Source organism: Cynocephalus volans, chromosome 1 (genome assembly GCF_027409185.1).
Source record: "Cynocephalus volans isolate mCynVol1 chromosome 1, mCynVol1.pri, whole genome shotgun sequence".
NCBI lineage: Eukaryota > Metazoa > Chordata > Mammalia > Dermoptera > Cynocephalidae > Cynocephalus > Cynocephalus volans.
Genome location: NC_084460.1, coordinates 58,432,906 through 58,446,261, shown reverse-complemented (window position 1 = coordinate 58,446,261; position 13,356 = coordinate 58,432,906). Strand labels below are relative to the sequence as shown.

The following is a 13,356-nucleotide window of genomic DNA, read 5'->3' as shown; positions in this document are numbered from 1 at the left end:
TTGAGTCTCGCTTCTACAAGGCTGAACTGCATGTTGAAAGAGGGACATTCTGAAGAGGGTACGTTTAATTTGGCTCTGAAATGTGCTTTCTCCTCAGGTTGAGTATAGCAGAAGTTCTGAAATTGAGGAGCTGAAAGCCATTATAGAAAATTTGCAAGAGAACCAAGAGCGATTACAAAAGGATAAAGCAGAAGAAATTGAACAGCTCCATGAAGTCATTGAGAAGCTGCAGAGAGAGCTGTCCATCATGGGGCCTGTGGTGCATGAAGTCAGTGACAGCCAGGCTGAGAGTCTCCAGAGTGAGCTGCTCAGCTTGCAGGTGGAGAGCCCAGTCGGGCAGCTGCTGCAGGGCGAGCTTGACGCTGCACTCATGGCCAAGGAGTCCCTGAGCCAGCTGCTGGCTGACCAAGCACAGGGACACAGCCAGGCATTGGAGGCCGTGCAGCAGCGCCTGCGGCAAGCAGAGGTGGCTGCTGCGCGGCAGCTGGCTGAGCTGAGGCGCAGTGCGGCCCTCAGGGAGGCCGAGGTCAAGAATATGGCCTCCCAGATCCAGGAGTTTGAAGTTGCCCTAAAAGCAAAGGAAGCCATGATTGCGGAGAGAGATTTAGAAATTAATGCTATGAACAAGCGGAACGTGGCCCATTCTGCCGAGCTGGAGGCCATCCTGTTGGCCTTGGCCCGTTTCCGCTGCGCTCTGGAACAGCGACCCCTGGCTGCACAAGATGAGCCTCCTGAGCTGCAGCGGCTGCGCGCTCAGTGTGCCCGCCTGAGCCACCAGCTGCAGGTGCTGAACCAGCGTTTCCTGAGGTGCCAGACAGAGCTGGACAGACAGCAGACCCCGCGGGCTGCAGCCCACACACCGGCACCCAGGGCCTGCCTGCAGCCTCGTGTGGGGGGCATCACTGAGGCGTGGGTCGCCAGGGTTGCAGAGGCCGTGTGCGAGGACGAATCGGAGTGGGGTGTTGGTGGCAGGTGGCTGACCACAGTCCCCCATGACCTGGACCAAGACACACAGGTAGGCCTTGTTCCTGTGCAGGCCATGGAGCCAGTGCAAGTGAGGGATCTGGGGTGAGAGAGGCTGAGGCACTCAAGGGACAGCTCTCCTGGTGGCTTGTGACCTGCTGGAGGAGGAGAGGGGCCTGGAGCTCCTGCAGCCGGGCCTGGTTAGGATCCACTCTCAGATCAGGCTGGGAGTTCACTATTTTATAAGTTACTTAAGCTTTTTAAAACAATTCTTCCTTTAATACCATACTGTCTGATGATACGGCGATCATTTTGTGTTAGACAGTCTTTCTTAATTTTCCTCTGTGGTTTCTAATCAAATGGTTTATCTCTTAACAAGCATTTCCTAAGTAAAATTTTAAGCTCATTTCATTTGGGAACAGAAGGCCTTATATGAGTCTTCTTTTTTATGCTCCAGTTTGTGTCTGAGTAGAGCTTTGGGGATCAGCTGCTGCCCCGATGCCCATGTAGGTCCTGAGTGGGCGGCTGCTCTGTCAGGTGCCCCAGCTGCCCTGGTCTGTGGTGCTGCCCTGAGTTCTCAGCCTCATGCTCAAGTAGACCAGCTGGGCAGTGAGCAGATAGCAGGACTGTGGACAGGCTACCTGCCCTCCCCTGGTGTCCCTGCTGCGTCATGTGCTGCCCAGAGCTGGGCAGTCTCCTGCACTGGGGGGTGGGGGAACGACGGTTTCTGATACATTCAGCTTCACCTTTGTAAGCATCATTCCTGTTCTCTCTGTTAAGGATGATTTTCAGCCTGCCAAAGTCCTGGTGACTTTAAAGGATGCAGATCTCCCGAAACAAGAAAGCGTGATGTCAGTGCTCACCCTCTGCCAGCGGCAACTGGAGTCAGAGCTGCTCCTGATGAGCGATGAAGTCCGCTGGAGTGTGGGGGACAGCAGCAAGGTGTCGGGGAGAAGGAAGGTGCTTCACATTCTGGGAGGGCTGGGCGCCGAGTGCACAGAGATCACACCATCGAGGACGCTTGTGGGGCGTGCTCCCCGAGTTTATCCTGTCCCACTGTGACTACGCTGTCCACTTCCATTTAGACACTTCCTGCATGTTTATTTAAGACACTCCCTCGAAACAGACATTGCCCATGGTCTAATAAGCGGCTTGTGAACGATAAACAATTAGTTTCTTTTTCCTTGTAATTGATACCAGTGTCTTTGACTGCACTCCTGAGCTTGTCCTTAGGACCAAATCACCCCCACGGACCCCACCTTGTCCCAGAACCTTCATTTCCAGTGTCTGTTTTACTTTGAAAGGCTTTAGATTTATTTTTGACTTTGGGTTTATTATCCTCTGTATTTTTACTTCAAGAAAAGTTGTCTTTTCTTTTCCCAGGGGAGGCTTTTTTGTGGCAACTTCAGATTGTCTCAGGGTTGAGATTTAAGAAGAAGAGCAGGTGCTAGTGCCACTCATGCCCTCGTACCCAGGACAGGTCCTCAAAATCACTTGCCCTTGGTGGCTGGGGCTGCTTGCTGTCCTTCGCATCATGGTTCCTCCTGGTGGGTGAGTCCCACCTAGCCTTTGTTGACACATAGCTGTCCCCGTCTCATCCTCACTCTCCTCACAAGACAGGCCCCAACTCCTTATCCACATTCTGAGAGCCAGAAGGCTCTTAGAACCAAAAGTGATTTGTTGGTTGGGTTTTTTGCTTTCCCACGTGTGGTGCCAAAGTGTGCTTGGGCTGGTGTGAAAGTCACACACATTGCTGGGGTGCTTTGTGATGAGTGCAGGGTGGGGCCTGCATGTCACTCACCATGTGTATCATGTAGCATGTTAGACCTGAGAGATTCTGAGTCCACAGCACACTGGCCTGGTGGTTCTGAGAGAAGATGCCTGACTCTGGTTTCATGTGTTCATCAACTCCCATCAGGAAATGTATTCTGTTCAGAGGGAATCTTCACCATTTCTGTGCAGCAAATTTGTTTGAATGCCCTCGTGCTGGGAACATTTGAATTCTTAAGAGACAACTCAGCCCCATGACATCACATCACGTTGGTTGCCAAATTCTTAGAAGTTATATGCTGACAAGGAAACTCCAAATTCATTACGTAAACCACAGTCTTGTTTTTCAGTGTTCAGATTAGAACCTTCCAGTCCTTTTTTCCTCACACAAAAAACTTGTGTCCTCAGTAAATTAGTACAGAAATACATTATGCCAAATGCCTTTTAAGCAAAAAGCTTTAAGCCTTGATTGTTTTTCATGGAATTAGATAAACTTGACATCTTAAGCATCTAGAGGTACCAAAGGGCTTATCATGGAATCTCACCCCTAAGTGCACAGTCTCTGAAATCAGCTCATAAACACTAGACAATCATGAGACATCCTATAATTCAGTTATTTTACTATGTGCATATTCTTTTTAACTTCAGGGTAAGGAAAAACTACTGGAAGATTGTCAGCTTCAGAAGGACGATCTCATAGCTCAGGTGAAACAACTTCAAGAAAAATTGAACCATCTGGTGTATTCTGTGACCTTCCAGGATGTTGACACTGAAGATTTTAAATTTCAACAGCCATTGGCATCAGCATACATGTTAGAAAATAGTTCAAGTGTTAGTTCTCATAGCAATGAAGAACCTGACAAATCGCTCTCTGTGGAAGCATTTAATACTGATAAAACCACATGGGATCTAACTAATATTATTAAAAATCGGGATTCTTTGATAATAAATGAAATGCCAAATTTTCCCATTCAAGAAAAATTAGCATTGCAGGATGGGTCCCTTTCTTTACAAAATAGCATGTACAGCGGCTTCCAAGACCCAAGCCACACCAAGGAGGCTGAAACCCTGAAGAACCTGAGCAGGGCACTGGACCTGTCTTCCTGGAGCTCCCCAGAGGTCCTCAGGAAGGACTCAACCCTGGAACCTCCACCCAGCCTCCCCCTGACGCCCTGCTCAGGTACCCTGAGCCTGCGCAGCGCCAACACCTCCCTGCAGGACAGGATGGACCCCTTGCTGCTGCCGGCTGGTGCACCCGAGCTGCTTTGTCACCTAGGCGAGTCAGCAGCAATGCAGGTCCTGCAGCGCACAGTGTCTCCGTCAGCCAGCCACCACCATGTGGAGAGGACAGCTGTGGTAGGTGCCTGCCTGCACCCCTTAGGCCCGGTGTTCCCTTGGGAACGTGCCCGACGGTCTGCGCACTTCATAGCAGCTGCCATTGTTGGCTCACCCTGCACGCCCTGTGGGACTGTGCAGCCAGCACTCAGGTGGCTTTAGTTGTTTTAAAACTTGCTGGGTGTGCTGGCCCCTTCAGAAATCCACCCAGGGCATGCTTATTAACTGGTGCCTGTTCTGAGAAGGACAGTCACGAACCCATATTTCTGTACAAGTTGCTTAAAGATTCTTTGTCTAGAATATGTTTCTTAGGGTTATTTTCTGTAGTATTTTTTGTTTAACAGGTTTCACATATAATGCTAATTAATATTAAGACCATATCAATTTACTATTTTGAGTTAGATTATAATTTTTCTAACATAATTTTTGGGTTTTGTGTATCATAAGAAAGATAAAATAAAAAATAATTTAGGGGATATGTGTTATCTGAGGCATTTATATACTGTCATTTCATACAAAAAATTTTTAAATCTGAAATATTTGCTAGTGACTACTTTAAGATATTCCTGAAGAGCTGTGGGGACTCTGATTAGGTTATTGGAAACATATTTACAAATTTTGAAAACTTTGATTTTATGTGGGAAGATCATCAATTTAGGCCTTAGAAAGTTTCCATCTGGCAAGTTAAGGTGTGTGATGCAATAAATTGTTATTATACCATCATTTAAAATCTGCCTTTCTGAACAGGAGAAAGATGTGGAAGACTTCATGGTAACATCTTTTGACCCTCTGGAAGCGTCAGCATCTCCTGGCCTAGCAGGAAAAAGCGAGGAAAGTGGAAAAAGTGAGTTTGTATCTTTTTTTTTTTTTAAACTTCTTTCGGCAGTTTCAGAAATGGTACAAAGAATTCCTGTATTTTCTTACCCTGGATTCCTCCCAGCATTCACATTTACATGTTTGCGGGTACCCAGCTGACCTGGCTGTACTCTGATGAGAGTTGCAGACCTGATGCCGTGCGACTCCTGAGTGTGTCATTGTGCGTTTCACACATTCAAGGTTGCAGCACCACGCTTGGCACCTGGAAGTTTGTGCTGATCAAGGCTGGAATCTCAACCCAGACTTTACTCAGATTTTGCCAGTGATCCCATTAGCATCCTTTACAGAAAAGGCGTGCACCCCAGCTCACACACAGTGTTCAGATGTCCTTGGCGGGGCCAAGACAGAGGAGGCACGCCCAGCGCCTTGGCCTGCAGGCAGCGCCCCTCACATTTGCACTCAAGCACCTCTGCCTCACCCAGCCCCACCTGCTCATCCATCCTCTTTGTTTGAAACAGTTTGTCCGTCCGTCTGTCTTTGGGTTTCAAGACACTGACATTTGAGAAGAGCAAAGGCGGTGACTTTTTCACAGGGTCCTCTGCACGCATGTGTCTGGTGTGTCTTGTGATTGTACATGGGATGCTGAGTTCTTCCCCAGGCCTCACAGCAGGAGGTGCATGGGGTCAGCTTCCTTGGCTGTGCTGGTGTCTGCCCAGTTTCCTTCTGTTTTTCATGGGTCTGGTGTCTCGTGGGGGAGAGTTGGAGGCCGCATGCACGTTCTCTTGCTCCTCAAACACACCCACCAGCCTTGGCTGCATCGACAGTTCCTGCTTGGATCCGTTATCACTGTGGTGGTTGGTTTTCAAGCTTATTTTCTTAACTTTTTCATTTTTTTAATAACTGATGCTTTTTTATATCGATCACTATCTGAGGTATTTTATTTTAAAATAATTACTGGCTCTTTCAGTGATTTTTGAAAACAGAATTACAGTGAAAAATACAATGTAGTTCATTGGAAATTTTAGCATTTGCAGAATCAGGGCCAGCAACTTTTAATTTTTTATTTTTATAAGTAGTAAGTGTGTGGTCGATTGGTTCTGGGAGGTGCTATCCAGGAGTGGGATTCTGTCATCTCCCAACTCAGGCCTGCCGCTCCCTGGGGACATCAGCGTTCAACTGTCAGAACAGGCTCTAGAGTTTCCTTTGTTTTCATATCACATTTACGATTTAAAGTGCCTCATCTACACTCATTGCAGTGTGCTTCCTTGTTGTCCTGCCCACACTTCCTGTCTGATCACAGCCGAGCGTGTGCAGTTTAAGCAGACATGTCGTGTTCCCAGCAGTCACCAGGGTGCAGTCTCTCACACTGGCTTGCTTTCCATTGCTCTCTGTTTCCGCCGTGTTATCCACTACAGGGCCTCCCACACAGTACCTGAGCCTGCATGTTGTCTAAGCTGTCTGAGCACAGCATTCTGCCCCTTGGGTCCCTTGTCCCCCTGATGGTCTCTTACTTTAATGAAGCTTGTTACCTAGAGGCTTCTGGAGAAAAAGTGTGTGCGAGGTCCTTTTTTTCTGAGAGTGTTCCCGCCTTCCTGGCCTTTATTTGGTAGTTTGGGCTTAGCGCAGACTCTTGGGTTGGAAGTCACATTGCTTCAGGCACCTGGGCACTTCCAAGAGGTCTCAAATAGCCTGTTTTGAGGCCCCTCACCTGTCAGAGCCACTTGGTTTCTCAGTTTGTAGACCTGCTCTGGGTTCCTCAGCCCTGGCTGGCTGGCTTTGGGCTTTTCTCCATCCACAACCCCAACCTCACCCAGGTCAGGCCTTTCCACCTTAGCCTGATGCCACCTTGGTGGCTCATCTCAGCTCCTTGTCCTAACCTTCACCCCCCCGCCCCCCCAGCCACCACCTGCTCTTCACACCCCTGGTTGGGGCAGAGCGCCGGCCCTGTGGGCATCCAGCTGCCTCGCAGTGCCTGCCTGGTGCATTAGTGGGGGTTCTGTTTTGTTTTTGGGGGATGAGGAGCAGCACATCCTTGTGTGTGTGGACTGAGCTGAGATGTCTGTAAGGTGTGTGTGGAAGTCATGGGCGTTAACATACTAAACATGCAAAGCATGCTTGTTCTTACTTTAAGTGTGTACTTCTCATCTTAGTTTTGTTTTTAAAAACGTATGTTTACTGTCTTTGACTGGAGGCCCATCAATGCTTCTTCATTGAGATGAGCCATAGCCACAGTTGTTAGTAGGTGTTTCTGCTCCAGCTGTCCCCACCCTGCACTCTGTGGTGCGTCATTGGCAGAATGTACCAGAGAGGGGTGGTTTCGGTCCCTGACCTTGTGGTGTTTTTAGGTGATGGCTTGGGTTTTGGAGCAAGACTGAGTCTGGGGACAGGAGGACTCGAGGCTCCTGCCGCCAGTGTTACAGCTCCTGCTTGCATCTCCGGAAGGTTCCGATGGTCACTAGAAGCAATGAAGGGGAAAGAAGTCCATCCAAAGCACGTGAAGGTAAGAGTGTGCCTCATGCCTCTAGCCCCCTGCAACCCCTGGTCTGCCGGTGCTGTCTGGAAGGAGAGAAGCTGCTGTTGAGGGGCATCAGGGCAGGTGACCCAGGTGAGAGCCTGGGTTGAAGGGCTGCAGGGGCCCTGGGGGCTGTGGTCCTGCGACAGGCGGACCTGCTCTTCCTGGGTGTCTCTAAGTACATGTGTTTTAATGAATCACAAGAGAGACAGATCTAGGATTCATCTTCCTGAATTTACTCATTGAAACCCATGACCAGGCTGGCCAGTTAGCTCAGTTGGTTAGAGCACAGCCTTATAACCTAAAGGTCATGGGTTTGGAGCCTTGTACCAGCTAGCCACCCCCAAAAAACACAAAACCTGTGACCATTTGTTGCAAAGTGATTGTGTTTGGTTTTTGTTTGGTTTTTGTTTGGTTTTGGAGACTGACCTCAGGGGTGGCCGCTCCTGCCTGGCTGCGCTTCTGTCTCCACACCAGGGTCCTGAAAGGGGAGGTCCCATCGGCTTTGCTGTTGAAGCACAAAGTGTGTTCGTCCCTTCCAGAGGATGTTACCAGATGGCCTTTAGGGCCTTGCTCCTACGTATTTCCTGATGTTGGTGCTTGGGAAGGAGGTGAGGGTGTTTCTGACGGGCAGCCTCAGCCCTCGCTCAGCTGAGCCCTTGAGGAGAGTTTGTTATTGCAGCCCTGTGAGTTCTGTGTCGGGCAGGTGCCTCGAGGCTCACCAGCCATTGGTTCCTTCCCATTCTGCAGCAGCTGCTATCCGCAGGTAGCAGCTGCTGTCCGCAGGCAGCAGGAAGCCTGTGGCATTTCTTTGTGTCTGATGGAAAAGGGGGACCATTAGGCCTCTTGTCTAGAAGCATAGAGGCCTTCCAATCAAGGGCCCTCCCTCTTCTTGCTGTCTGGACATGGTTGTACCTGGCTGAGAGTCCCGTCATGATGGTTGTGCCTGGCTGAGGGCCCCGTCATGGGCAGGTGTGTCCTGATCCCTACCAGTGGGGTGCCATCGTAGGTCTGTGCCAGCCCCACAGGTGCATCTTCTGTCTGGGCAGTGGGGGGCCTGCAAGCCCATGGGCGCTGCGCGTTCAGGGCCACAGAACCAGACATGTCCCAGGCTTGAGGACTGCCTGTGTGAACTCCAGGGTTAAGCATCTCCTAGGGGGCCATGCTGCACCCTTGGAGCCAACTCTGAAGGCCGAATTTTTGTGGGACTTTTCATAGGTTTTCTTTTCTCTCCCAATTTAGCAGATTATTTTATAGCAAAATTATTGACATAAACTCGGCTAATTAAGTAAATGATATAATATCATTATCGTGTCTTATTCAAATAATAAAAGCATTTCCAAATAAAACAATTTGGAGGTTAATAAAATCTTTTCTGAAATTTTATTTAAGAATGAAAATTGGAGTAGTTGATTTTTTGTCTTTTTTCTTTTTCCTTGCATTCCCCCAATTTTTATATGATATAAAACATCGAGGAGATGTTTCTGTTAGCACTACCTAATATTAGAATATTTCTTGATTTTTAAGGAGTAAATTTGGTTGTTAATGACAATTCTTCACAGTTATGCTTCGTAATCAACAAAGAAAACAAAAAAAAGCCAGTGAAGCCCCCCCCCCCCCCGGCCCTTTGAAGAAGCCACTGAGAGGTGGACAGTGAGCAGAAAGAGCTGTGCTTGCCTCGCTCGGCTGAAAGTGACAGGAGGGTGTTTTTTTGATAGGTTTCTCACACTGTCTTAGACTCAGTGTTTTCCTTTATTGTTTTACATTTCTAAACTGTATTTTGGGAATGTAGAACATCCTTGGATCATGGCCTCGCACTTGCTGTGAGAGCCAGCAGGTGGCTCAGGAGGCGGTAGTTGCTGGCTTGGTCTGCTCTATGTGCTGTTCTTAGGAACCATGGGAGATTCCTGTGCTCAGACATCAGTCATGGATGTCTTGTGAGCCCCTGAACCTGGGAGGCTGGGGGAATGTGGGGCATGTGCCAAGGGAGGTCCTGGGAAGGGCTGGAGCCCAGCCGTCCTTGGGCACCTCAGGCGATTGTGCCTGGGATTTAAGCCTGGGCATGGGCTGTAGGTGAGTGGCCTGTGTGAGGCCATGTAGGAAGTACTGTGTGTCAGCCGCCAAGGGCCTGGACAGTGTAGAGGGTGACTGCAGGGGCAGGGGACAGGACACACCTGTGGGCTGCGGCCAAAACACAATTCCCTTGGCAGACATTCGGCCCTGACAGTGGAGGCTCCAAATCTTCTCAGCCCTAATGATTATGTCCGTGGGACCCCCAGGCTGAAAGGAAGACAGTGTACTGAGACTGGAGCCACCAGCAAGGTCTCTGCCCTCCTCTCTGGCCTGTGGCTCTGTTCCACGTGGATTTCCTTACAGAAAACTGAGATCTACAAAGATGTGACGCCACCTGGTGGGGATGCTGGAGGGGCTACCTCTTTTTTTGGGAGAGGTGTTTTTTTAAATGCTGTTTCTCTTCGTTATAGAATCCAGAAAAGCATATAAAAAATAGAAAATGGCCTATCGTCTGCAGCCAGGGTGATAACTGTGGTTACCTGGCTCTTCTTGTCTTCGCTGGTGCAGGATGGAGTGTGGCCTTCCAGGCTCACCCTTAGTCCTCATCCAGAGACCTCGATGTGTGTCCGTGTCATGTCAAATAAGTTGTTTTAAAGAAAAATTACTTAGGGCCGGCCCATGGCTCACGCGGGAGAGTGCGGTGCTGATAACACCAAGGCCCCGGGTTCGGATCCCATATACAGATGGCCCGTTCGCTCACTGGCTGAGCGTGGTGCTGACAACACCAAGTCAAGGGTTAAGATCCCCTTACCGGTCATCTTTAAAAAAAAAAATAATAATAAAGAAAAATTACTTAAAATGGTGGAAGGCCGTCATCTTTAAAGTGATGCACTTCCAGTCGTGTTCCACTTCTCCAGTACTTCCAGTCGTGTTCCACTTCTTTCTTGGTCACGTCGTCAGAATCACAGCAGAACGTGTTCCTATCTACTGACCGGGCTGCATCACAGGCCTCGTCGTTTCTTGGTCTCAACGTTTCTCTTTTTGAACTTTCCCAGTTTTTTTTTCCCCTCAGATTTTTAAGCTAAACATGTCCCATGCAGAGTCCTCGTTTGCAGCTGTGGCAAAGATGTCCATGGGGGCAATGGGCTCTTTGCTGGCCTTCACATGACTTCTCCTTGAGGATGGCTCATAGAAGCCATCTTCTGTCCTCCCTCAGTCTCCTTGGTTAGGACAGATGGCCAGCGTGTTAGTCCCCATCCATGCTTAGTCGTGTGGAGCAGCCACATTGTGCTCATAGACCTGTGGGTCAAGACTTGGACAGGGCCTTTTGGGGTTAGTTTTCCCTGCTCCCCACATCTGGCCTCGTGCCCTTGACCCCATGTTGGTAGTTGGTACTGGCTGGCAGCTGCACCATGTGCACAGGCCTCCTAGTGGCCCAGGAGAGCAAGGGAGGTCCATGGCGTCTTCACGACCTGGCTGTAGCCCTGCCCTGAGCTCTGCTTGGGCTTGGAGGGGTAACTGGTGGGAAGGTGTAAATTATGGGGCCATCCCTGGAGTAGCTCATGCACAAATTCACTCTTCAAACCTGGTTTCATTGTTGTCTTTCTGAAGGCTGCAGGGGAGGAAAGTTGAAGACCTCATGGTTACAATAGCAGACTCTGCTGTTTGGTACAAAGCCCAAAGGGGCGTCCCCTCTTCTCTGCTGCCCACTGCTTTCAGAAGGGCTGAGCTACACAGCCTGCACACTGATAGGGTGGATGGAACAGGACATGGATGGAGGCTTCAAGCTGGTCTTCCCCCTTCCTAACGAGCTTTTCCCACTCAGGCCTTGCTGCAGATGGTGTGTGACGAGAGCCGCCAGATACTGGCCTTGTCGGAGAGCTGCAGCCTGCCTAGGACCCTGGGCAAGGGCGAGCCACACACCCCCCTGGACCACCTCTCGAGGGAGGGGCAGGGCCTGCTGGAGGCAGCACCACAAAAGGGAGAGAAGGTATGGAAGTGTTTGGTCCAGTAAGTGGGAACACACAGTTTTATTTTGCAGCTCACGTATGTCTTTGCCAAAGGATTTACGGAGCCTACACTGTTGGCTTTGCCCACAGAGAGCCATAGCCAAGAACCCTGAGAGGTCTGCCCATGTTCCCGTGACACAGTCGCTCTGGTGTCTCTTTCTCCTCTTATAAGAACACAGTCTTGTCAGATGGGGCCCCCTCTTGTGACCTTATTTAAATCTAATTACTTCCAAATACCATCACATTGGGGTTAGGGCTTCAAAATGTGAATTTTGGGGGAACATAAACATTCTGTCCATACAGCACCTGTAGAACGCACCTAGAGACCACTGAGTTTCTTCTTTGAATATTTTAGGAAGCTTCGGACGTGTGCTTTGATTGGAGAGGAGAATTTCTGCAGGTCTTCCAGGGGGTGTTTGAGAAAGAGTGGGAGATGCTGCAGGTCCAGCTACAGCCCAGACTCTGCAACTCAGACCCTGGGGATCACAGCGCCCTGTTCAAGAGGCTGGGGAATGCCATCCAGGAGCAGGTGAGCGACTGCTCTATGTCCATGTCTTGTCTTACCCACCAGGAGCCCAGCCCTAATGAATGAACAGAGTGACAGAGTCTGTTTCATTTGTGAATTTTGGTTCATGTGTTTCTTTCAACCTTGGAATGTGGCAGTACCTGACTGAGCAGATCATGCATCACTCTGTGTCAGGCTGTGCTTGTACTCGTGAGCTGTAACGAGGACAGTTGAGCACATTGATTCTCTCTTATGCCCTCACTTTGATCTGGAAATCACTGGCAGAGGGTGATTCCAAGTGGCCCTTCCTGGGTTGTCAAGCACTCAACTCTTGGGGTCAGAGGATCAGAGGAAACGGTAGCACTGTGAGGACACGAAAAGTACATTCAAAACCGAGTGTTCAGAGGAAGGGGCTGACTAGGCCCCACAGCGGGTCAGCACAGCCCAGCCCAGGCCCCACAGGCCTGAGAGCGCATGGAGAATGTACTGGGAACCGAGGGCCCCCAGAGGCACTGTGCACCTATTCTGGATTCACGCACTCAACAGGCTTGTCCCAGCAGAACTGAAGCATGGGTCTGCAAAGGCTGGGCTGCAGGGAGGGCTGGAGGTATGGGGCTCTTGGCCTTCCCAGCCTTGGAGGCACCCGGGAAGTCCTGTATCTTGTGCTTGGTCTACTCTTCCCTCTTTCCCTATCCCATCCCTAGGGAAACCTGCAGGAAAAGTCCTTGGAGCACCTCCACCTGTCCGACAGGAACAGCTTGCTCTCTGAGATCCAGGCTCTGCGTGCCCAGCTGCGCATGACGCACCTGCAGAACCAGGAGAAGCTGCAGCAGCTGTGTGCGGCACTGACCAGCGCAGAGGCCCATGGGAGCCACCAGGAGCACCAGCTGCGCAGGCAGGGTGGGTGTGCTGCTGGCCTGCATGGGAAGGCAGATGCATGGCACAGTGCTGGAGTCTGGAAGCAGCAACGCCTGGTCTTGCCAGCCCCTGAGTGTGGGGACAATGGGGCTGCTGCGCTTCTGAGTCAGCAGAACTGAGTAGAGACGCTCTGAGGGTGGGCAGGGCAAGGGGGGGCCAGGCAGGACGGAGGCCTTGCCAGGCCACAGAGGCAGGAGTGGGCTCCTCTCAGGCGCCAAGTGTGCTGGGAGATTCTCGGGAGCTCACACCAGAGTTGAAAAGTGTGTCATAGGTTTCTACATTTAATTTAGATGCTTTGTAGAATTCTTACGTAGACCCTGTTATCTGTAGATAAATGCTATTTTATTTTTTGTTTCCCATCAACTTCTTTTCTTGCCTGTGACACCAGTCAGGCCCTTGACAGATGCCTGTCCTTGTGTCCCATCTTGTACCATCGCGTGTGAGGTCCGTTTGAGAAGCTCCTTCCATTCCTGGTTCTGGATTCTGTTGAGGGGAATGGCCCTGCACTTGGGCCA

General features: G+C 50.2%; 1 protein-coding gene across 8 annotated transcripts in view; it reads left to right on the top strand.

Annotated features, from left to right (window-relative positions):
- Positions 1-13,356, top strand: part of PCNT (pericentrin) — a 128,776-nt gene that overhangs the window by 94,842 nt on the left and 20,578 nt on the right. For all 8 annotated transcript variants that reach the window (XM_063079045.1, XM_063079056.1, XM_063079032.1 and 5 more), the window contains 8 exons: positions 98-1,015; positions 1,744-1,923; positions 3,382-4,089; positions 4,816-4,912; positions 7,230-7,384; positions 11,235-11,399; positions 11,774-11,947; positions 12,628-12,823. In XM_063079045.1, the coding sequence (XP_062935115.1) occupies positions 98-1,015; positions 1,744-1,923; positions 3,382-4,089; positions 4,816-4,912; positions 7,230-7,384; positions 11,235-11,399; positions 11,774-11,947; positions 12,628-12,823 (2,593 nt within the window). The remainder of the gene's footprint in view (positions 1-97; positions 1,016-1,743; positions 1,924-3,381; positions 4,090-4,815; positions 4,913-7,229; positions 7,385-11,234; positions 11,400-11,773; positions 11,948-12,627; positions 12,824-13,356) is intronic.